The 24,638-nt window shown below is 44.1% G+C and overlaps 1 protein-coding gene across 1 annotated transcript; it reads right to left on the bottom strand.

The window, feature by feature from the left end:
* Positions 1 to 5,861: 5,861 nt before the first annotated feature.
* ZKSCAN2 (zinc finger with KRAB and SCAN domains 2) lies at positions 5,862 to 23,308 on the bottom strand. Its single transcript, XM_084882217.1, has 7 exons — positions 22,273 to 23,308; positions 21,163 to 21,340; positions 19,075 to 19,166; positions 18,620 to 18,746; positions 15,629 to 16,312; positions 12,907 to 13,395; positions 5,862 to 10,338 (listed from the first exon to the last, which is right to left on the bottom strand). Exons 1-7 carry the CDS (start codon positions 22,651 to 22,653, stop codon positions 9,416 to 9,418), a joined length of 2,874 nt encoding a protein of 957 aa, XP_084738343.1. The 5' UTR covers positions 22,654 to 23,308; the 3' UTR covers positions 5,862 to 9,415.
* Between the last annotated feature and the right edge of the window lie 1,330 nt (positions 23,309 to 24,638).

The following is a 24,638-nucleotide window of genomic DNA, read 5'->3' as shown; positions in this document are numbered from 1 at the left end:
CATGTGCCATCGCTTGCCTTTCATCTCAGAAATGGGCACTGCTGGGAGGGTGCACGAGTCCACCTCCACTCGTGAAGGCTTGAGTGGAGCTTAGAATCTAGTGCCAACATATTGGCACTGTCCAATCTTAGCTCTGTCCAATCTAGAATCCAGTTTGGATGTTGGTGAGAGTCAATTCCAGATCACAGACCTCAGGACCTGCTAAAAGCACCAAGACTGCCAGGACATGGACTGGCCCACTCACTGCGCTCCAGCTCGGCATGTGTGGGTGTGGGCGGGGCCAGACCTGTGAGGATTTCCTAGCAAACAAGGAATGTAGCTTAATAGAGGTCTGGAGGGACAGGTGGCCTTTGGATGGAAGGTGGAGTATAATGATAACAAAGGATAAAAGGACACATTCTGAATTTCACCCATTGTAAGTAGAGGATATAAGAATCTATGGGTCATTTATGGAAAATGATCATTATCCTATATACTAAAAGGCTAATATTGCAAATTGACCGAATGGCAGAATGACCGGTTGCTATGACACACACTGACTACCAGGGGGCATACACTCAATGCAGGAGCTGCCCTCTGGTGGTCAGTGCGCCAGAACTGGGTTCATAGCTGGCAAGCACAGTGGTGGCGGCAGGAGCCTCTCCCACCTCCTCGGCACTCGGGCATCCCCTGAGGGCTTCTGAACTGTGAGAGGGCGCAGGCCACTCTGAGGGAGCACTTCTCCTCCCCTCTCCTCTCCCCCCCAGTGTGTAATTTTGTGCACCGGGCCTCTAGTAGCAACATAAAAATGTTCCAGGGAACAATAATTCTCAATAACAAACAAAAAGTTCACCAATTCTACAAGATGATCAAAATACCTGAATAAAAAGAAAATGTTCACTGGAGTGAAATTTAAGAAACTGCCTCTTGAGAAAATGGATCTATAACCCCAAACATCCAGAACGTTTTTGGAAAAAAAAGAGAAAGACAAATATGAATAACAACCACAAGCCTAAAGAAAAAAATAATATGAGAGAACCAGAAACAACCAAATTAGGACACTCACAAAGAGCAAACAATATTGAAAGTTATCATTTCTTTTGGTGAAATGAATAATAAAATAAATCTTTGGTAAATCTAGTAAGTAACAAAGTAGTTACATATGCATACATATCCTATTTAATAAAAGAGTGACATGCAAATTGACCACACCTCTGCTACACCCACAAGCCATGCCCATTAGCCAATCAGGACCAAGTATGCAAATTAACCCAACCAAGATCGCTGTGGCCACAGAGAGCAGGAGGGAGGCTTGGGTTTCCCCAGCAATGGAGGAAGCCAAGCTTTTTGCACATCCTGGCCGGCTGAGGCCTCCACTCCAGGCTACAAAGTTTCAATTGTAGAAGATAAATAAATCCCAGATACCAGGGCCTTCACTTGGGTCGCCGGGGTGTGTGACCAGTCTGAAAACCACCATAAGCCTCTTGCACAGGCCACCTCATGCCCCAAGGGAACCCCCACCCTAATCTGGGACACCATTCAGGGCAAACCAGCTGGCCCCCACCCATGCACCAGGCCTCTATCCTATCTAATAAAAGAGTAATATGCAGATTGACCATTACTCCAACACACAAGATGGCTGACCCCATGTGGTCAAAGATCCTGCCCCCATGTGGACACAAGATGGCCACCACAAGATGGCCAGCAGGGGAGAACAGTTGGGAGGAACCAGACCTGCAAGGGAGGGCAGTTGGGGGCAATCAAGCCTGCAAGGGAGGGCAATTAGGGGTGACCAGGCTGGCAGAGGAGGGAAGTTGGGGATGACCGAGCCTGCAGGGAAGGGCAGTTGTGTGGGACCCAGGCCTGTAGGGGAGAGCAGTTGTGGGGGATTTGGCCTGCAGGAAAGGGAAATTAGGGGTGACTCGGTCTGCAGGGGAGGGCAGTTAGGGGTGATGAGGCCCGCTGAGGAGGGCAGGTAGGGGCAAACAGGCTGGCAGGGGAGCAGTTAGGCATCAATCAGGCTGGCAGGGGAGTGTTTAGGGGGTGATCAGGCTGTCAGGCAGAAGGGATTAGGGGCAATCAGTAAGGCAGTCAGGTGAGCAGTTGGGAGCCAGCAGTCCTGGATTGTGAGAGGGATGTCCGACTGCCTGGTGGATCAGGCCTAAACAGGCAGCTGGACATCCCTCGAGGGGTTCCAGATTGGAGAGGGTGCAGGTTGGGCTAAAGGACAACCCCCTCATGCACGAATTTCATGCACTAGGCCTCTAGTACATATATATACACATACAAAATGCATACATATGTACAGCTAACATTTATCATGTTTATGTGCCCAGCCTGTGTAGAATACTTTCTGTACATGACCTCATTTACCCTCTCAGCAGTCCTATAAGGTAGGGTACTGGGTTGAATAGTGTTTCCCCCCAAATTCATGAAAACTTGGAACCTAAGAATGTGACCTTGTTTGGATCTTTATGGCCATACTTAAGGGTCAATGAAGGTGAGATCATACTGGATTAGGGTGAGCCCTAAGTCCAATGTGTGTCCTTATAAGAGACAGAAAAGGACACACAGAGACACAGGGAAGGAGGCATGTGGGAGAAGGGTGGAGGCCACATGATATTACCAGGAGTCACCAAGAGCTACAAGAGGCAAGGAAGGATTCTCCCTGAGATTTTGGAGGGAGCCAGGCCTGCTGACACCTTGATTTCAGACTTCTGGCCCCCAGACTGTGAGAAAAACATTTTTTTTTTTTTTTTTTTTTTGCCAAGTGTGTGGGAGTTTGTTATGGCAGCCCCAGGAAACTAATACAGGTAGTTTATTTTACTCTTCTCCAGAGGAGAATGGGAATTCTAAGAGATAACATTATCCAAAGTTACACAAGTTGGTGGAACCAATGTTTAAGACCAGGTGTGTTTGACTGTAGGGTCCAGGATCTTGGTCATCACACTTGACTGTTTCTGAAAAAGGGACAACATGGTTCCTGCCTTGTCTTCTACTGGCCTGATTGTTCCCATTAAGAGAGAGACAGAAAGATATGCACCATAACTCCTCTCATTCCTAACTTGCAATTGGACTTGAAGTCCTGGACTTCACATTGAGTTCTAGACCATGAGCTCTCAAGAGGCAGATTGATGTCAGTTCATCTTTGTGACTGCATTTGGCTTAGTGCTTGCTGCATAGAAGGGGCTGAAAGAATGCACAGGCTGATGTGAGGAACTCCCAAATTCATTCTGAGCACAACCCAAAATTCATCCATATCTCCTAAGTTCACCTCAAGAACAAGGTCACAAAACTTTATTTTATTTATTTTTGTAAGAGAACAGTTATTGGGTGAATTACAGAGGTAGAAAAAGTAATTCCTAAAAGAAATGGGCTTAGCAAGCAAATTCTAGAGGTAAAGGAAGGGCCCTTGGAACTTGGGAATGAGGAAGCTAACGGTAAGATGCCTGGGGAGGGGAAAGGGAAGGGAAAGGAAAAGGGAAAGGCACAGCCCTACTATGGGGAGGGAGAGCACACTCAAGGTAACAGAATTTTAAAATGTTAGAGCTAGACACTCAATGGTAGCAGTAAAAGGTAGTTGCTATGAGTTTGGATTCTGAGAAAGATATGAATTTAAAGCTTAGAACATTCACGTTTTTGCTGTATAAGCTTGAAGAAGCTATTTAATTTTCCTCAGCCTGCTTCCTTGTCTGTAAAATGGCAATGTTGCCACAGAATGCTTGTGAGAACAAAATATAATTCTTGTGAATTGTGAGCACAATGCCTAGTAGATTGTGAGTGGACAACTTGTCAGCTTTTTTATTACTAGAAGCCCAGCACATAAATTTGTGCACTGGTGGGATCCCTTGGCTTGGCTTGCAGATATTGGGCTGAAACTGGCTCTATGACATCCCCTGAGGGAACCTGGATTGCAAGAAGGTGGTTATTGGGTGACACACCCCAGAATCGGGCTCCCTCTTCTCTGGTTTTGGGTGTCACCCAAGAACTGAAGCTGCCAAGTCACCACAGCTTGGCAGCTCCTTTGTTGAGTGTCTGTCCCCTGGTGGTTAGTGTGTGTCATAGCTACTGGTCGGATGGTCACATGGTCGCTTAGGCTTTTACATATACAGACCATCATCTAATCAAACGTTTTGCAGCTTGCAGATATCAGAATCTTAGCAAGAGGGTGGAGTTTCTAAATGGACTTGGTACAAATGCATTTGCTCAGTCATGCTCTTTGAGCCTCTTGATGGGGAAAGGCTGGAAAGCACTCATACTGTCTAACCCCAAACCGAGAGAGGCTGGATAATTTGACTATACCCACACAGTGACCTAGTGACAGAGCTCACCCAGGATTTTAGACACCGTCTAGTGTTCTTCCTATTGCAATAGACATGTCTTGTTCTAAAACTTTGGGGTAGAAGTACTGATTCCTTCCTTTTTGCCAGAATTAGCTTGAGCCCTCACATGCCATGTTGTTGGGAAGCCCGGTGTAAGATTCCTGCACTTCTCCCTCACCAGATCTTCCAAGAACTCTGGGAGCTTAAGCAATCCAGAAAGGCAAGTATACCAGTCTACTCATGGAAATATATATATATATATATATATATATATATATATATGTATATATATATATATATATATATATATATATATATATATATGATTATATATATATTTTTTGTGCCTGATCTGCTGCCCCCATGAGGAGTGGTCCTCAGATGTGTGTGCTAGTGCTAAGTCACACTTGACCAGGCCAGGGAGTTGCTTGAAAGAGAGACCCTTTATGACAATTCCACAGCTCCCACACCAAGCACACCTGCATGTTCCACAGGCTTTGTGCTGCATCCAAGCAACCTCAAGGCCGAGGCCTTTCGGGCCAGACCCCCATTCCCTGTTCCCACACTGCCATTCTCCTCCATAGTCCATCACCTCAGGATGAGTTTAGGTATTTGCTTCTCTTCGAGTCCTCAGGCCCAATACGAAGTTTGGAAGTTGTGACTAGTTATGTTCCTATTAGTGCTTGAGAACAAAGCATTCATTCTCCTCCCTCAAAGTCTGTTTTAACTGATTTATAGGAGTTGAAGATTTATGGCTCTTAGAGATTTAATGTTTCTCATCTAATTCCAAGCCTGAGTCAGAGCACAGATCTAATGGAATGGGATGTCAGTAATCTTGTAGAACTCAGATAGGTCACCATCTATGAGCCTTTATCTTAGCTTCCTCCAAAAAGGTTGTAGCTGTCTACTCAAGGGAAACATGGGAAACTTCAGGGGCGCCTAGATGCTGTCTGAGCAGCTAAATTGGGCCTTACTGTAGTTAGCTTCAGAGTAGAGGCCTACAACACCTAGGCGAGAGAGGCACTTTGTCTGGAGTCTAGCTCATGTTTAGATGACCCACCCTGTGGTTCTTCCTAAGTTCATGAGAACAGTGGAAAATACATGCTCAGCAAATAGCAAAATGTCTACATTGACTCTGTGACCTATGGAGTTGAAACTGGGAAAGTGGAAGCCACTGGAACCCTTTATACCAAACAATAAATCAAAAGCAATACTGTGTATTTTTGGGGAAGTTGTGGAGTCTCGTTCCACCGTAAAAGGCTGCTGTGGGTGAGTGCTTCCCCCAGATTCACACGGAGTGTGAACCCAAGGCTAAACCCACCCTGGAATTAGAGCCAACCATTATTTGGGACAATGGCAATGGCTACTATCAGAGGCCAGCTGCACAGGAGTAGCTGTGGACTCACAAAAGATCCCACTAGTTGTGGGGGAGGAGAATGAACTGGAATAAGACTGAAATTCTCTTTAGCTACTAGCATCAACTTTTGTTAGCTCTTAGACAAGTTCTCTTCTTCCTTAATAGAAGGCACCAAATTAAGGCAAAAACCAATGAGTCATTTATTGCAGACATTTATTTCACATGTAAGTTTTCAAGAAGACATCTAAGTGAACATCAATACAAAACAATGAACAGAAAGACACTTATACTTGGAATAAATTCAGACAGGGCAAAGGCTTGTAGCTACACCAGTCACTCGGCCACTACTGGCCCTGCAGCTTCCCCAGTTGAGTCTTGTCTGTCACTGGGCACCAGACCTCACAAAATAGGCTTTCTTTACTCAGCCAGCTACCTGCATTGGCTATCAAGGTGACAAGCGCCATCTGTCCTTCTCTCCTGAGCAAGCTCCTGGGCTGCACACAGCATCCCTCTGCCTGAAGTGGGCAGTGGGCTCACTGGCCGGGCAGCCTGTTCTTACAGACTCTTCCTCATCCACGCTGTGCTCCATAGCCTCACAGAACTTTAGAGTCAGAGCAGTCTTGGCAATCAAGTCCAACCTCTTCAGCTAAGTGGCTTCGGCCAGAGAGGCTCTGATCTGTAGAATGACTCAGTAAATGGCAGCAACAGGACTAAAACTTGTCTCTTTTGGCTTCTGGTCCAATGCTCACTGCACCATGGCAGGTAGCCTGGGCTGGGTAAATATATGTTAAGTTTTCCTCTTTAAAGAAGTAAAGTTTCCTTCCAGATGAATAAATTAGGCTGTTTGTATAATAAAATCAACAGTAAGAACTAGAGGTATTTGTGAGAGTAACAAAGCAAGCCTAGCCAGGGAATACAAGCCAGTTTCCAAAGTGCCTTGGAAAAGGTGTCAGAAAAGAAAATGTCTGTTTTTTATACCATTTAAAAAACATAGGATTTGAAACAATTTTCAAAGAAGACAGGGTTAAATAAATATGTTTTAGGTAGATGGTTAAGGTAGGTTGTAAATTTTGTTGGGCATTCTAGCAGCGAGAACAAAAGGAAAAAACCAGTAAGTTATAAAAATCACAGTGTTTTTAAAAGTATCCCCCCCCAACCAGAGCTGCAGCGCTGGTTCTGAGCTCTAAAGCAAGCTTTCTCCACAATGGTTGTAAAAGCAGTGCTATGTGGTAGAAAAGACACCACTCACTTTGACTTTCACATTCCTCTGCAAAAGGATAAAATGCAACGAGTCTTGTGGAATGGTGAGCAGGACTTTCTGTCTCCTCAGAACAGAGACAAACTCCATTAAGTTAACTTAATACAAGTCTCAGCAGCCCGTCTGCAATCAGTATTGCAGGAGAATCCAAACTCCCCCTGAGCTGATCCCAGACTTCTGAGACCACACCAGAATCAGTGTCTCCCACAGGAGAAGGACTGGGTGTGACCCTTTCTGCCACTAGGGAAGTCTGAGAGACAGAGGGGAGGAACAAGATTTTAGGTGTGAGAAAAACACTTTTGCAAGTGAAGGTGGTTTTCTCATGATTGAGTCACTGACCTTTATAACTTGCATGTAATTGGCATTACCTTTTGTTGCAATACTTCTGCCTTATTTCAAGGTACTTGAGTACAGGCACCGTGCTTCCTTTTTCATTTTCGTATCCCTCACTGTGCCTAGAACATGGCCTTAACACACAATGGTGGTTAATAAATATTTCTGGATAAATCACCTTTCCTGAATCATGCATCAGTCAATATAATTATCAATCCTATGTACATATTACTAAGTGATGACTTAATGTGCACCTTCTCTAGAGTTTGGAATTCCAGAAGGTCTATACAGTGTAAGCACACGCCACTGGCACTAACACATCTGATTGTGCTCACTCAGCACACTACCAACACGAAGCTGCACTTACCTTTAAGTCTATGATTTAGACAACACACACCTGAGACCAATACAATAATGTATGTCAACGGTAATTGAGAAATAAAAATGATTAATAAAAGAGAAAAAAGGAAAGAAAATCTGACAACACAGAGGAAGTTAATCTATTCAGATGTGAACAAGCATAACATTTCCAAGTGTAAAGAAGAACATTTATCAACGTTTACCTGAGTCACCTGCCTTCCAGCAGGCCACACCCTATGGTGGCATCCAAAATGCCTACCCCTCTTGATACTCTGCTGAACAAGTTTCAACAGATTCAAACATAAAGGAAAAATGTTATCTTCAGATGTGTTCAAATAAGAGAGCACATGACAAAGGAGAGAGAAGATGAGAAGCAGCGTGTACCCACAACCCTGACTCTGGTTATCTTTCCACCAAACTATGACTTCTCCCTATTAAAGCAATCAGCCTTGGGTGACCAAATTTCATCTAACTTCTAGAAAGGAATGAACTATTTATTCATCTGAACCCTTCCTTCACTATTTATTGGGCTCAGTGCTAGGGGGTTATTAGAAAGATTTTTCAGGTAAACAGGTAAATGAAGAAAATTAATGTGTTCTGGATTGGAAGTTTCCATAAATATTTCTGCTTTCACTTAATGAGCTATAGAATTGTATAAAGTACTCAGGGCTCTCCAGTGAGGGTCATGATTCTATAAATAAGATCTGGAAGCCCCAGAAAAAGAGAATATTTAACAAACAGCCCTGGAAGTGCTGGTCTGGACAGAGGTAGCTATCTGATCGGCCTAAGGAGTCCTACTGGTTTTAGAAATATTTAATGTGTTGGGTCTCTACTTCTTCCTACCCCCTTAAAGTTTCAGAAAACTATGATTATATAATATTATACTAAAGTGTGAGGTTGGGAGGCATAAATATTCCAAAACACATCATGTTTTAAATAAGAACCAGAGAAGTTACAGGGGAATACTAGAAAGTTCTAAAATCCTTTACTTTAATTAGACACACCCACGAACATGCAGCCTAGTCAATCTGAGGAGAGTGTGGTAGCTCAGAAGAGCAGATAAAAGCACCCAGAACAAGAAGAGGTAAGTGTAGGACATATAGGAAATAATAACAGGGCTGGATTCTTACAGGCTGGAAAGCAGCAACCAAGAGGATTCAGTCTTCAGAGACAGAAAAGGTTGGTACACAGAGGATTATAGGTGATCAGTTGCTTCTCTTCTCTACGGAGGGCGAAGCACTGCTATCATGACTTCAGGGACAACACAGAGATTCTACCCTCACTATTCAGATCAACTTCTTGACACAAAAACAGTACACTGCAACAGACTTCTGATGAAAGTTATAAAATGTTCAGTCTCCTTTGTGGCTATCTTCAAAACCAAAATGAACTTGATGTAGGACTCCTGAAATTTCTACTCAAACATGAAACTTTGTGGTCAAGTTGCATCCAGAATCTCATGTGGTACATAACAAAAAAAGAAACCACCTTTCAGTGTTTTTCATCTTCTTGAAAACAACTCTCACCTAAATGGAAGGATCTTGATGTTGCTGGACATAGCAATTCCATAGCAATAGCCTCAACATATCGAAGATAATTCCATTCTGAACTCAGACAATTTATGTTCTCCCTTTTATTAAAGGAGGTGGTCAAGTTAGAGGCAGAGGTGAGAACAGGATCCAAGTCTTTATTTTATTGATTTTCTCAAGCTTATCTTGGGAATTACTTTATAGCTAATAAAAGATCCCAAGAGTGAGATCAGGGTAGGATGGCTAAAGGGACATTGAAGAACAGAAGAGATCGTCATCAAAAAGTCTTTCTGAAATCTTCAGTTCTCCCTTTATGTGGGTTCTCTGGGGAATACATGGATGGAGGATGTGGTAGGAGCTTTTCTCTCACATGGACTTCCCGATGTTTGGTCAGAACAGAACCCTTACTGAAATGTTTGCCACAGTGGACATACCCATAGGGCTTCTCTCCAGTGTGCATTCTCCGATGTTCTCGAAATCGAGTACAGTTATTGAAACTCTTTTCACAATCCATGCATTTGTAGGGACTCTCTCCAGTGTGGACCCTGCGGTGGGCACTGAAATGAGAACTGTTGGTGAAGCTTTTCCCACACTCTCCACACTGATAGGGTTTCTCACCTGTGTGGGTTCTCTGATGTATGATGAGACTTGAGCTCTGACTAAAGCACTTCCCACACTCTGCACAGCTGTAGGGCTTCTCTCCTGTGTGGATTCTCTGATGAGCACCAAAGTTTGAGGAATCATTAAAGCTTTTCCCACAGTCAAGGCATTTAAAAGGTTTTTCTCCTGTGTGGATTCTTTGGTGTCTGATGAGGCTCCTGCTTCTACCAAAGCACTTCCCACAGACACTACACTTATAAGAGTTTTCCTTCTGGTGGGTCATGCGGCACAGAAGACGAGTACTCCTTCCAAAGCTTTCTCCATACTTGAGAAGTCTGTAGGGTCTCTTGCCCATGAAAGGCCTCTGATGCACCACAGCTTTTCCCAAATCTCTAGGCTGAGACATCGGCTTTCCCTGTCTGATTCCTTGATGGTTTTCCCATTGTGTTCCTGAGATACGTTCTTTTTTACAATATTTACCTAGATCACTATTCTGGGAAACAACTCTTTTAGATTTTTCTATCAACATCTTGTGCTGCTCCATGTCCTTATATATTACCTGTGTTTCATCCTCCTTGATATTACTTCCAATTTCAAAATCTGAAAAAAAGACAATAAAAATTTCAGAGCAGTCCTGTATTAACATAAACATGGCCTTCAAAGCATCATCTCTGTACACTTCACTGGCTTCAGGTACTTTTACTCTTCCCTGATTCATTATGTCTTATTTTTTAAAATTATTTTTTAAAATATATATTTTATTGATTTTTACAGAGAGGAAGGGAGAGAGATAGAGAGCTAGAAACATCAATGAGAGAGGAACATCGACCAGCTGCCTCCTGCACACCCCCTACTGGGGATGTGCCAGCAACCAAGGTACATGCCCTTGACCGGAATCGAACTTGGGACCTTTCAGTCCGCAAGCTGACGCTCTATCCACTGAGCCAAACCGGTTTTGGCCATTATGTCTTATTTTCATTCAGTTCCAAGAATATCCAATAATACCTAGTTCAAAGTAGGCCTTCAGAAATGTCTTCTAAATTGAACTGCTCCTCATCTATGCCCTAATTAACATGGTAGCAACTTGTCAAGGGGAATCTTCCAGAAATTCCCCTCTAATTCATCCTGTTTTCAAAGTGTCATTTCTGTCCTAAAATACAGTACATTACACTAGTGCATAGAGTAGATTCTAGTAATCAAGTCCAAATTTCCCAATGGACTTTTAAGTGCATCAATATTTAATCATATCCTTTCCAACAGTACTTTTTTCTTCTCCTCGAATGTTCCCATCACTATTTTTCTGGCTGTCTCACACAGACCACACTAATTCAACCTTAGTTTTCACCGTTCCCCAGACTAGAATGATCTTCTCCATAGTCTTTCAGCTATAGCCCATGTTCACTACAAGGTACATCTTGGATCACAGCTTTTTCTAGAAGTTCTCTGGATAGAGAGCATAAAATGGTGAAGAGACATAGGCTTTGGAATCAGACAGCTCTGGTTCTGATTCTGTCCTGGTCACTTAATTATGTTGCTTTGCATTAACTTTTTACTATAAAAAATTCAAACATGCAGAAAAGAAGAAAATTGTATATACAATCAACTTTCATGAACCACACACCAGCTTTAACAATGATCTCTCATTGCCAATCTTGTTTCATCTCTATTCCTACATGCACCCTGTTCCCTCTAACCAGACTATTTTGAAACAAACTTCAGATACTGTGTTATTTCATTCATAAATATTTCACAAGTTGTGTAACTTAGGCCCAATCCAGACTTGGTTGATTATCAAACCTTTGTTCATAAGCATTTTGCTATACTGCCTTGTTTTTACTTGCCAGTTTCAACATTACTTTCCTTCCACATATTGAGTTGAAACTGCTGAAATCCCTCTGTCCCAAGCCCGACTGCTGTGGCATAAGCTGTGGGGAGGAGGCAGCCATCAGTCATTCCATTAATTCAAGTAAAAAGCCCTGGCAATGCCACTGTTCAATTAGTTCTTTTGAAGCATTCTGAGTGGGTCTAATACTGCTTTGGAATCTGGAGGAAGTCATAGCCTTGTAGTAGTTGTTTCAGACAGAGCCTGATAATTTGATGACAGATCTGGAGTTCAACTTAAAAGACAAGATTCACAAGAGATGGTATCTCAGGACTTTGTTTCCAGAGTTATAAACCAGGGTATGATTTCAGCTTTCATACTACAATTTCCAACATAATACTATCAGAAAGCATGTGTATGAATTTCCTCCTTCTTTAATGTTTATTTTGAATGTACACAGAGTTTCAGAATGGAAATAACAACAGGAAAGGACAGAAAGATAAGAGCCCAGATAAGGATGGCTGGTGGAACATTAATACAAGGCCAACAGAGAAAATTGGTCTGGAGATATTTACAGCAGTCTAGCCAACAGACACAAAGACTGAACTTGGGTATGGGCTACAGGAACCAAAGAGGGGACAGATAGAAGTTCTACAACAGTTGAAAAAAAGTGTTACTGCCTGGGTGTAAATAATGGGAGAGAAGGCATAAAAAATATCTCTGAAATTTTAAGTGTGGAGGACCTATAGGAGGCCATAAGGAAGAGCCATGGGGTAGGAAGGATGGTGATTTTAGTTTTGAAAATTTAAGTCTGATGAGATGCTCACACGGGTTTCCAACCATCAGTGGGAAATACCCAGGTGGAGCTGAGAACCAGGATAAAGCCTCGTCTCTCATTTGGTCTCTGCCTGTCCTTTTTTTCATGCATATCTCATATCACCGAGACGTTTGTTTCAGGCTTACTGACACCCTCCTTCGCCTGAGTTTTTCTCATGTATAATTCCAAATTTTCTCCCCCATAAAATTTTTAGTAGATATAAAACATTGCTTAACCCATACAGAAGAAACTGAGGCTGAAATCCCCAAAACTGAATCACTAGAATGTAAGCTCCTTCTTTGAATAGAAGCACCATGAGCATACAAACTTTGCTTTACTATATCCCCTGTCCCTCAAACTGCACAGGACACTCAAATTTTTAATGAATAAATACTCACGAATGACAGGCAGCTGTTCTGCCACGACCTCATACAATTTGCTCTTCCTATGGCAGGACTGAAGTGCCAGATCTACTAATTTTTCAGTAAATCATACTCTCTTTTACACTACAACCCTCGATGATCCTTACCATTTGGGTTTTGCAGATCTGGAGGTCCCTGGAATTCTGACTCTTGTTCAATTTCTTCCTCACTCATTCTCTCGCTGCCAGAATCTTCTATTATTTCCTCTTGTGAGGACTCCTCAAGTTCCCAGCCTGTAGGTTCTTGGGGTTCAATCTCAATATCCTCTCTTTCTTGCCTTGAAGGTGGTGCGACTTCTTCTGGGGTGCTGGTGGAGGGGACAGATGCCCGAGAGTTTATCAGGGCATCCATTTCCTTGTAGAAAGCACAGGATTCTAGCACGTGACCATTTTTTACTTTGCGGTAGCTCTTCTGAAGGCTTTTGAACTTGGTCCTGCACTGTTCTGGTGTCCGGAGGAATCCACACTCCCGCAGCTGCTCTGCCACGACCCCATACAATTTGCTCTTCCTATGGCAGGACTGAAGTGCTTCATAAAACCGGGTCTCCCGGAGGATATCAAGAAAAGTCTTGGTCTCCTCGTAGCCCCAGTGTACACCTGCCATTCAAGGATAAAGTTCAAATATATAAAAAAAGGAGTCTGTAGCTTCTATACAAAATTACAAAATATTAGAAGTAAAAGAAAACAAATCCCATTCATAGTAGCAACAGGAACTATGATATGCCTGGTATAAGCTTTGCCAAAAATGAGATCTATATAAAAAAAAATCTATAATGTTTTAAGACATAAAAGAACTAGAAAAAATAAAGAGATACTATGTTTCTGGATAGGAAGAATCAGGTTGTACAGATGTCAATTCTCAGATGAATCTATAAAGTAAAAATTCCAATAGGATTTTTAACTGAAATTGATATATTAATCTCAGTTTACTTGGTAGAATGAAAATGCAGTTCCCCAACCTAACACTGCTTTGGTGATTAAGGATTTAGCTGTTTTTTCAATAGAATAATGGTCTGGGACACCCAGTAGGAACTTTCCCCCAAAGTTCCTATTACTTTTCTAACCAGTCTTCCTTGAAGAGCAGAACTATGTTCATTTGAGTAGTTTTTGAGGTCACTGAGTCCTCTATTTTGAGAGATGAAATGTTCTGTTAAGACAAGCAGATATCCAGCTTTTATAGCAGAACAAAACTTTCTAGGACATGTCGAAATACAGTTTGTTACACTCTACTTTTTGTGTTTTATAAGCAGGAAAAAGTCATTTCTATCCTTACCTTACTGGGTGGTCTCTTCCAGTCCCTCACTGGATTCCTGTATTTGAGACACTGTAAGAGCCCCACCCACATATCAATGGATTTCCAGATTGGTGAATACCTGTGCATGCTTAAGATATCTTTCAATCTTTTTCCTGAGAGCTATTTCTTTTGAACAGGTATAGTCATGCACTAGCTCTTCTGATTTATTTTTCCGTTCTGAGAACTTACCTTTTCATAAGGTAGAGAAACATTACTAGTAACAGTGATACCAGGCAATGTTTTATTACATGTTAACATTTGCAGAATGCCTTCATGCATGTCATCTCACTTAACTAACAACAACCCTGGCATTCTCAGTCATACTTAACAGATGAGAAAACTAAAGCTCAGAGTACTCAAATGATGTGTCTACTGTCATAATTATTAACTGTCAGTTAAGTCCTGAATGTCCCAGCACTCAAACTATACCAGTTTTGTTTTGTATGGTGCATGGTATATCTTCTCCTGTTCTTTTAATTTCAATGTCTCTATGTTATTATATTTAAAACTAGAGGCCTGGTGCATGAAAATTCATGCCCTAGAGGGGGGGTCCCTCAGCCCGGCCTGACCTCTCTCACAGTCTGGGAGCCCTCAGGGTCAGGAGGGGACCAGGCAATCAGGGGAAGGCGACGTCCCATCACACTTCTGCTGCTGCCACTGCTGGCAGTGCAAGTCTTGGCTGGCCCTGGGTGGCTAGGGGGCTGAGGGGACTGGGGTATTTCAGAGGCAGGTGCATGGAGTAGCTGGGCCTGCCTGAGGGTAGGCCAGGCCTTGCTGCACGCCTGCTGCCCCGGCGGGGCTAAGGAGATTGGGCACTGCCATCTTGTGGCTGTGGGTGCTGCCATCTTTGAGGGTGGGGTAGCCAATTAGCATATTCCCTCTTTATTGGCTATGGGCGCTGCCATCTTTGAGGGCGCGACAGTAAATTAGCATATTCCTTCCTTATTGGCTGTGGACACTTCCATCTTTGTGATGGTATGAGGGTCAATTAGCATATTCCTGCTTTATTAGATTAGATGTATCTCTTGTAAGCAAGGTAAAATTGTTTTTTTTAAATATACGACAGTCTTTTAAGTTTGCAATTGAAGATATATTTGGGTTTATATCCTCTTTTCTCTCATTTTAGAATTACATTTTTTACTCATTTTTTTTTTACTTACACACTCTTTCACTGGTTATTCTAGATAGTATACTACAATCTAACACACTTGACTGCTTTATTCCAAATCTCAGATAATGTTAGATCCTTAGAGCCCTCTGACTCCATTTCTCTTCCTTTCATAGGTCCCAAGTACTCAAAATCCAGGCTGTGCTCTAACCTCAAAAAGAACCCTCCATGGCCACTCAGAGCTATACTAAAACTGCACTGGGGGCAGCAACAGACACCTGAGAACACTAGCAGTTACGTGACCAGTCACAGTGATTGAGGCAAAGTGTGCATGACAGCACTCCTCAGGCCTTGTCACTTCTGGACTATTCTTTTCCCCACAAGACCACATTATCCATTTTCAAACCTAACAAAAGCACAATACTTACCACTCAGGTTCTGAAACAAGACGGGGGTACCACGGATCTCAGACTTCCGAATAAATTTGATGCCCATTTCCTCACTATCAGATTCTTCTGCAGCTTCCTCCTCCTCCATCAGACTGATCTGTTCTTTAGCACCGACACCAATTCTCTTTAGTCGAGGGAGAGAAACAGTCTCTTTTGGCTTGTCAGTGGGTGACACATGAGCTGCAGGGTTCAACAATGCGTCCATGTCCTCAAAGAAGGCACAGGGCTCGAGCATGTGGCCGTTTCTCACTTTTCGGTAGCTCTTCTGGAGACTTTTGAACTTGGTCCGACACTGTTCCGGAGTTCGGAGAAAGCCACACTCTCGCAGCCATTCAGCTACAGCGCCATACACCTGGCTGTTTCTGGGGCAAGCCTGAAGTGTTTCATAAAAGCGAGATTCTTTGAGAATGGCGAGAAATGTCTTCGTTTCTTCATAGCTCCAATGCACACCTGCTATCTTTTCATCTTCTAAGCCCCACTGTTGCTGCTCTCTCCGCATCTTCCCTGCATTCCTTGTAGGAATCTGAACAGCATGAGCTGACTTTTCCTTGATGCAGTTGCTTCGTAGACTATTCCTTTTATTAGAGTAATGTAGACCTATGGTCCATGGGTCCTTTCTTTGCTCCACCTGGGCTATCTTGTTAGAAGTAGATACTGCACTTCCTATAGTGAGAGAAATATACTTCATACTAGACGTAGAGATCATTCATTATTGCATGCCCACCTTCTGCTGAAGCATGCTCTCCTGGACCACTGTCCTCAAAGATCACTGTTGTTTAATGTGGCCAATCACCTCTCTTCTAGGGTCCTCCTCCACCAGGACAGTGCACACTATAGTTATTGGTACATGATTCTCTGGCACAATCATCTACTAACTCAAACTATCATTTTACTTCCCATGTATATACCACTAATTTCCCCAGCTGGTTCTTAAAGGAAAACCTTTAAAGGCAAGAAATGTATTTTATTACCTTTGGTTCCCTCATGGTATCTAACACTTTGCTAGGTTCAGAGTATGCTCCTGACCAGTATTTATTACATATAAAATAAAGTGTGTTTATATCTGCTTCCCAGATCTCCCCACCCCAACAAAACACACACAGATACACACTAGGCTAGGAGAGATGAGAATTCCTGGACACATGTGACAAGCTAAATAGGAAAGTGATGCAAGAATCGGGAAGCAAACTGAGAATATGTTCTTGTACAATACTGTTGAGAGCAACTTGTCTTAAATGTGCATCCTAGCTCCACCACTGACTTTATTTTTTTGATCAGGGAAGTTTCTTAATTTCTCTGAATCTCAGTTTCCTAGGGAGTAATATCATCTATTGAAAGGAATGCTGGGAATATTAAGTGAATGATCATCTCTGAAGTGTCCAATGCCCAGTAAATTTGTAGTAAAATTTAGTTTACTTCTCTAGGTAACACACAAAGAGGCTTCAGGGAATTCTCCTAGAGAAACAGCATCGAATCAAACCTTCTGAAAGAACCCTGGAGATGGAGGTTTGCTCTTCATTTTTACATGAGAGAATTAAGTGTATGGACAATGTGAGTTCAATATCTATAAGGACTAGGTTGGCAACATAACTGCATGAGGTGGCAATTCAGCATGAGCTCTCTTATTCTGTGGGTCCATGGTGCTTGGCATTTGCTATTTCAAGAGATACTGGAAATCCAGATTTACAAACGAAATTTAAATTTAAAATGCTATGCAAGGCCAAAATATGTGTATAGACTAGACAATAGTTTAGTTTATAATCTATGATAAAAAATTAGGGCAGGGGTCTCTGGGCCTCGGTCTTTATACTCTATGATGATATGTGAAGATGCTGGGCTAAATCTGTACTAAAATATGGTCCTTATCCCACTCCTGCAGAGTTTACTAAGGACTAATTCAGCATTTTCTAGGTCCGGATGCTGTGTGACCCAAGACAATACTAGACAGTATCCATAGTGTACACAACTAGGTAGATGGCTGGGATGCCTACTGTTTTGGGAAGAATGCTTTGTTACTAGTGTGTCATCAGTTGGTCTTTTTTTCTTTCTTTTAATATTGCTTTCTATATAAACAACTATTGGTTTATCTTATTCAGTTTGACATGCTCCATTTTATAATCTCTATACTTTAGTGTCCATATGTAGCATTGCCCAATGGAATTTTCTGTGATGACAAAAATGTTCTATAACTGTTGTTAAATACAGCTACCAAACTCCTTAAATGTGGCCACTGCCACTGAGAAACTGAATTTTTAACTTTATCTAATTTTATAAATTTAAATAGCCATATGTACCTAGTGGCTACTGTATGATAGCACGAAACATCTCTAGTGTATATTAGTGCATGTTTTAGGCCTACAATTTTAGTTATATGTAGTCTTTGACTTGTAGCTTGCATCTGAGTGAAGTCCTACTGCTAAAGCAGTTTGCTTGTAAAGTGACGCATCAATGGTGATATGTGCCTGTAAATGTATGCTATTTAAATAATTCACAACACACTATTGAGGTTATTGTATTAAAATTAATTTTTTTCTATTTATAAGATTTCCATCCACATAACAAATATTTGCTGAGCACCCACCCATGTGTCAGGCCCTGTAAAAATTGTTGGGTTTACTATAGTAAAACAAAAACAAATTCCTAAGAGACTTCGTGAATGGAGTCTTTAGTCTAGACTATGTGGGTAAGTTTACATTGAGATAATATAAATATGACAGTCACATATAACACTTCTCAAATGTTTTAGTCACTAAATTATAAGCATATAAATTTTAAACTGGAACAGAGGAATGAGTAAGGCAAGAGAACATGGATAAGTGGTTACTAGGTCTAGTAAGCTAGATTGCAAAAATGATTTGACAACCCATGAAAGTCTTTTAAGTGTTAACATTTATAACTATTTTATTATCAGTAGAATAAATACATTATAAATCCCCAAATCTTTTATCCAAAAAGGGAAAGAATCCTTACCCAGGGAGACCATGTTCCCAACACTCTCTTCCCTAATATCCTGGTAGAGGTCTCTGTGAGCAGGAATCTGATGCACACTCTTTTTGTGGGAAAAACCTCTCGTCATGTGGACATCTTTCACTGGTCCCTGTAACAACAGTAACAGCAATGACTACCAAGATAACCATGTGGGTCTTTGAAGGATGAACAATATTGAATGAAGCACAGAAGGGCCTTAAAGAATTAAAATCAAGGAACCAAGTGTAAATAGGGCCGAATGAATCAGAAGATACTATAAAGAATCATAAGACAGATGATTCACCAATGTGTCCCATTACCCAGAAAAATGTCCAATCTTTTCTGAAAAAGGAACAAGGGAGAAAAGTTTCTTGGTTGGAGTATAAAAATCTGAGGAGAGGAAATCATTGTGACTGAATACCCTAGAAAGGAAGGCCAGGGAGGACAATACAATTTACCTGAGACCCAACAGGAAGTTTCGTGGTTGTTACTTCCTGATCTATAGTGTTCCATTCTTCATCAGGGATGGGAACCCAGGGAGTAGGGCAAGCTGTAAAAGAAATAATCAATTGGTGTGCCGGCTCTGGTTCTTTAATTCATGATGCTTGTCCTTTTAAGAAATGAGCATGTTACCAAAAAAAGCAACAAATATAAACTGATCATTTTCTCCATGAATTCAGTAACTTAAAGTAGGACTCAAAAATGCTAGTGCTTTTAGGGAGTAAGCAGATAAAGCACATCACGAAAGGGGCCAGGCAAGGTGTGTGGGGAACGAGAGAGCACATGTCCTGTTGAAAGGGTACAGCAATGCTCAGTCCCAGATGATGCTTCTTTGTGAGACTTTGGACCTGGAATAGCCAAGCTTCTAATTTTTTTCAAGAGAAGTCAGAATCTGGACTTTTGTACAAAATATTAAAAGTCTTAAGTCTTGAGAACTAAAACCAACCAACCAAACAAAACCCCAAACCAAAAACCCTTCTGTAGGTGAAATAAAACAAGCCTGACTTGGCATGTGCCTGATCTATTTGTAACCTCTAGTATAAGTTAATCCCCATCAGTGTGCTAAAGAAGCTACATGATCCTGGACACTACAGGCAATACACCCCTTGAAAGATGGAATGAAGATATACAAACATATACAGCAAGTCTGTAGTCTAACTTCTACTTATGAATTATCTAGAAAAACTTCCAGAATAAATATCACTGTGACCAAGAATTCAAAAGCTTGTTACACTTTTTTTTTTTTACACTACTTTCTATAGAAGCAAATCAAATTACTTCCTCGGAAACTTATTTTTCCCTTAGAATAATAAGGCTGAAATTACAAGTCTTCTTTTAGAATTCACCTAAGATATTTATCCTTCAAATTTTTTATCCTGCACACTCCTAAGTACCTCAACAGACCAAACTTTCCACTTAAGGAATTCCTTATCACTTTGGGATGGCAAAATCCAGAAACACCATGAATTTACTGGACTAAAGTTATCAGCTAAAGTAACTGGGAGTATTTAATCCACATGATAAGGGAATTTAGATACTGATTAACACATACTAGAAACTTCAGAAACCATTACATTTGCAATGCATTCTATCATAATATAAATTTTGAGAGGGAAAAGGAGGTACAGTATACAGTACTGGATCTTGTCTTTTGGTGAGGAGTTGTGTAAGTCAGATTTGAAGTTTAAAAATAATCATGCCGTTATGGGAGAAAGGAAACTAACATTAACTGAGCCCTATTGGGCACTGGCTTTCTTACAATGCCTCATTTAATCTGTATCAACCTCATTATTTTCCTTTTACAAATGACAGAATGAAAGTTTGAGAAGTTACCTGGCAAAGGACACAGATAAAGAATGGCAGAGTTGGGTTCTGAACCCAGGTTGTCTGTCACTTCTATGCATTAATGCTCTTGTTAATATTACAGAGAGGGAGGGGCAGAGATAGGATGTAAGCCTGTCTTTTTACAGCAGGTTCAATGACCTTTCCATTCTTCTCTTTCAGCCTGACACCCCACTGCCAGGGATGGAGAGATCTCTGTGGCCTGCAAAGGACAGGGTGCTCATTTCCTTCTGTCTGACTTGAATTGTGAATGACCCGAGCAGCTATGAACATCAGTGCCCATTCTCTATGAGGTCTTATGTTTATCCTTCTCATATGCCAATTATATAATGCCTAACTTATAAGTCAATTTCTAAAAATAAATGTCTTATTTACCTTTCAGTTTTTCAAGTTCTTTGTAGTCAGCCAAGAACACATCCACTTGTACACATGGCAGGACTAAAAACACAAGCTGATTACAGAATGGAGATTCTTAAGTAACACTACAAGACTTCAAGGCCTGCTTGGGCAGTTTTTCTAGGTTCAATCTTTAAGATCCCTTTTACTTACCTATACTTCACATATTCCCACCTATTAAAGTCTTTTCCCCCAATATTCAATTTATTCTCAAATATGTATTGAGAGGACAGTACTTTGAGCAAGCCACAGGTAGAACTGCAAAATAAATCTGCCATGGTCTGCCCTTGGCATCTCTGAGTTCTTACCATTCTTGGGTAAGGGCCGCAACTCTCTCTTTGGGGTCGGCTGCTCCTGGTGTTCTGAGTGCAGGCTTCCAGCTTCTTCCCGGGATACCACTCCGGGCTGGGTCTCTGGGGGAGAATCTGCCACATCCCACACTGCTGCACGTGGGGCTTGTTTCTCTGACTGCACAGGGCTGCAAACCTGGGAAATAAAGCCAAAGCCATAGTGAACAAAGGGAGAAAAAGACAGCAAAGAAGGCAGGACGACATGAGAAGGAATGACACTGCACCCCATTTCCAGTGTAGGCTCTAAGGGTTAATAGAACTGTCTGTCCATAAGTCTGGACGTAAGGGAATGGAGAGTGCTCTTTAGTAATAGAGATCTGTCAGGGGTGAAGTACAGCGCCTTCTTGTCATTAAAATAGACATCATTTGAGTCCTCACATCTACTAGTAGGCTCACAGAGAATTGAGTTATCAGAACACAAATTCACTGGTGAAATAAAAACATACTAGTCAGCTTAATCTCCACATCTCATGTCTATCCTTGATGGACACAGAAACGTGCTGGCAGTCAGAACTTGACACAAATGCAAATCCTCTGCAAGGAGAAACTGCAAATCTGGCAGCATTTCATGAGGTTAATGGAAGGACTGCTGAAAAACAACCAGAAGATCGTGCAAAGCCACTGACAAATGCAGACCTGGCCGTTACACTGGAGAGGAGTGACGGGATGATGGCGTTGAGGTAGCCTAAGACAAGGACTGGCATGGTGAAGGATTAGAGAGGGCCCTGGATCACTGTTGAAGTCCTTACCGCCCCCACCCCCCAGCAGCTCTCTTTAGGATCAAGCTGCAAAAGTTAAACCCTGTGGAGCACACATTTTCGCATAAAATTTATTTTTTGGGAAACATTAATGCCAAGACTTGAAACTAATATTTAGGTGAATACGGTTTAGTTTCATTTGCAAGATACTGTTTGAAGCAAAGCTTTTTGTTCTACTTGCTATTCAAGTGGCTTCACGTTGAAGGTCTTTGATTAGTACCACTATCCTTCCATAATGGCGCTTCGTGCACCGCACCCCTGCCTCACCCACCCCTTCTTTCTAAGCAGGAAAAGGAGAAGGCGCTCTCACCGGCTGTCTCCGCCTTCCAGCCTCTTTCTCCAGGTGGACCACCAGGGCCACCGCCTCCTCGCCGCTCTCCGGGCACTGCTTCCGCGCCCGCGCCTGGATCCTCTCGGGCAGCACGCCGAGAAACTGCTCCACCACCAGCAGCTCCAGGATCTGCTCCTTGGAGCGCAGCTCCGGCTTCAGCCAGCGGCAGCAGAGTTCCCAGAGTTTGCTGAAGGCTTCGTGGGGGCCGCTCACGTCCGCGTAGCAGAACTGCCGGAAGCACTTGCGGGAGGTCTCCGAGGCGGAGCTCCCCGGGCCTCCCAGCACAGGCTCCGAGGCCCACCCGGGGGCCCGCTCCACCTTCATCATCAGGCATCCCTCAGCCTCCAGCGGGGCGTCCATGCTCCACCCTGGGTCAGCCTCCCGTCCGGCCAGCCCTCCGAGGGCAACCCGCCTCCTGGGAGCGTGGGGAGGCGGCCTCAGCGGGAACAGCCACTCCAGGCTGATGGATCAAATCTGCCCTCGGCCCTGGAAGCCGCAACCGTGCGCCCCGAAGGCCCCACACCCGGCCTCCTCTCCGAGCGAGGCGCGCTCCCGCCGTGCGGCCGTGCGGGGGGCATTTTTATGCCTTGGGACCCGGAGGCTGGAGGAAATCCGAGGGGCCGCGGGGAGGGCGCACAGCCAGGCCAGGAGGGTGTGCTGGTTCTCAGGGTCGGGCTCCCGGGAGGCCAGGCCCGGGTGGGAGGGGCCGGTGTGCAGGCCCCGCCGGCCCCGGGTTCGAGGCTCGGGCCTGGCGGCGCGCGCAGGCCGCCGCGGTGGTCGGTGCGGCGGGCGGTGTCCCGGGCCCAAGGCGGCCCCGCTGTCCTCAGGGACCCTCCGCGCCGAGGACAGGCCGCGAGGCGGTTCCCCCGAGGGGAGGGCAGCCGCGGGGCCAAGCCGACCTCTCCGGGGGCGGCCGCCGGCTCCCCGCACCGCCGCGCCCGCTCCGCCCGCGGACTGCGCGGGGGGCGCTGGGAGCCGCGGCCACGCATGCGCCGCCCGCGACCTCGGCCGCGGGACCCGGGTTCGCCCTCCCGCCGGCGAGGGGCTGAGGCGGGAGCTGGCGGCACGGCGGTCTCGCGAGAGCGCGCGGCGCGAGGACTGGCCGCCGGGGGCTCCAGGAGCGCGAGCGACGCCGAGGCGCTGCGGCACAGGGATGCCCAGGGGTCGTGGGGGACATGCGGGGAGGGCTGCGGGGATCCTCCCTCACCCCGGGCACCCGGGAGGCCGGGGGACATCTGCGAGGTGGGGTGCCCGCATGGGGAGGCGCTGCGGAGTCCTTTCTGCGCGGGCCGGCCGGCGGAGGGGCGAACGGAGGCTCTGTTTCTCCCGCCTTGGCCACGTGCTGGCGGCGACCTCGGCCTTGTCCTGCGGCACCGCCTGCGAGGGGCACCGCCTGCAAGCGGCAGCACCTGCTAGCAGTGGCCCGCAGAGCAGCATGCGACCTGGCCGCCCTTGGCCTGGGGTTCTGGCGGGGCTCTTTGGATGTCCCAGTGATTTGACGTGACCGGAGGGGTCTGTGCCCTGAGCCCCAGACCAGGTCGTACTCACTTTGCGGCGGCGGCGCCAGGAATGAGCTGCCACGGTCTCTCAGCTTCCGTGGGGACGCCCGACCATCCTGTGCTCACCACCCCGCCCTCTGTTGACCACATGCCAGATCAGTGGGCAAAGCAAAAAGTACGTGTTCCGGAAGGTAGAGGGCCTATTGGAAAACAAAGCGCAGTGACTTTAAATATTTTTATTTTTTTCGATTGGAGTTGATATTCACTGCTGTATTAGTTTCAGGTGTGTAAATCAGCGTGAAAAGTCCCAGCTTAAACTGTATGTGCACATTCTAGGAGCGCAGGGGCTGGGCGTGCCTCTAACAAACAGGCATTCTGGGAGGGAGGGTCGGACAAAAGTAGGCCAGGATGGTCTTACCCAGCTTTCTTGTCTTTCATTCTCTTTCTCCCCCCTCCCCTGCCCTTTAAAAATATTTTTTATTGATTTCAGAGAGAAAGAGAGAAGTAGAAACATATGATGAGAGAGAATCATTGTTTGGCTGCCTCCTGCACGACCCCCTACTGGGGATCAAGCCCCCAACCGGGCATGTGCCCTTGACCTGAATGCAACTCAGGACCTTTCAGTCTGCAGGCCCACACTCTGTCCACTGAATCAAACCAGTGAGGGCTGCTTTTTCCCTTTAAAATAATGTGTGTTGAGCACCTGTATTATGCCAGGCATGGTGATAGGCTGTGAGAACAAGCAGGGTCCCTGCCTTGCTGAGCTTTCAGCCTGGTGGGAGAGGCAGGCATTAGTCAAAGAGCCAACAAACTAACCTGCACTTGCAACTGTGAACGTGATGCTGA

Source organism: Pipistrellus hanaki (assembly GCF_964339955.1).
Source record: "Pipistrellus hanaki genome assembly, chromosome: 4".
Lineage (NCBI taxonomy): Eukaryota > Metazoa > Chordata > Mammalia > Chiroptera > Vespertilionidae > Pipistrellus > Pipistrellus hanaki.
Note: the sequence above shows the minus strand (reverse complement) of the source record. Positions and strands in the feature narration are given on the sequence as shown.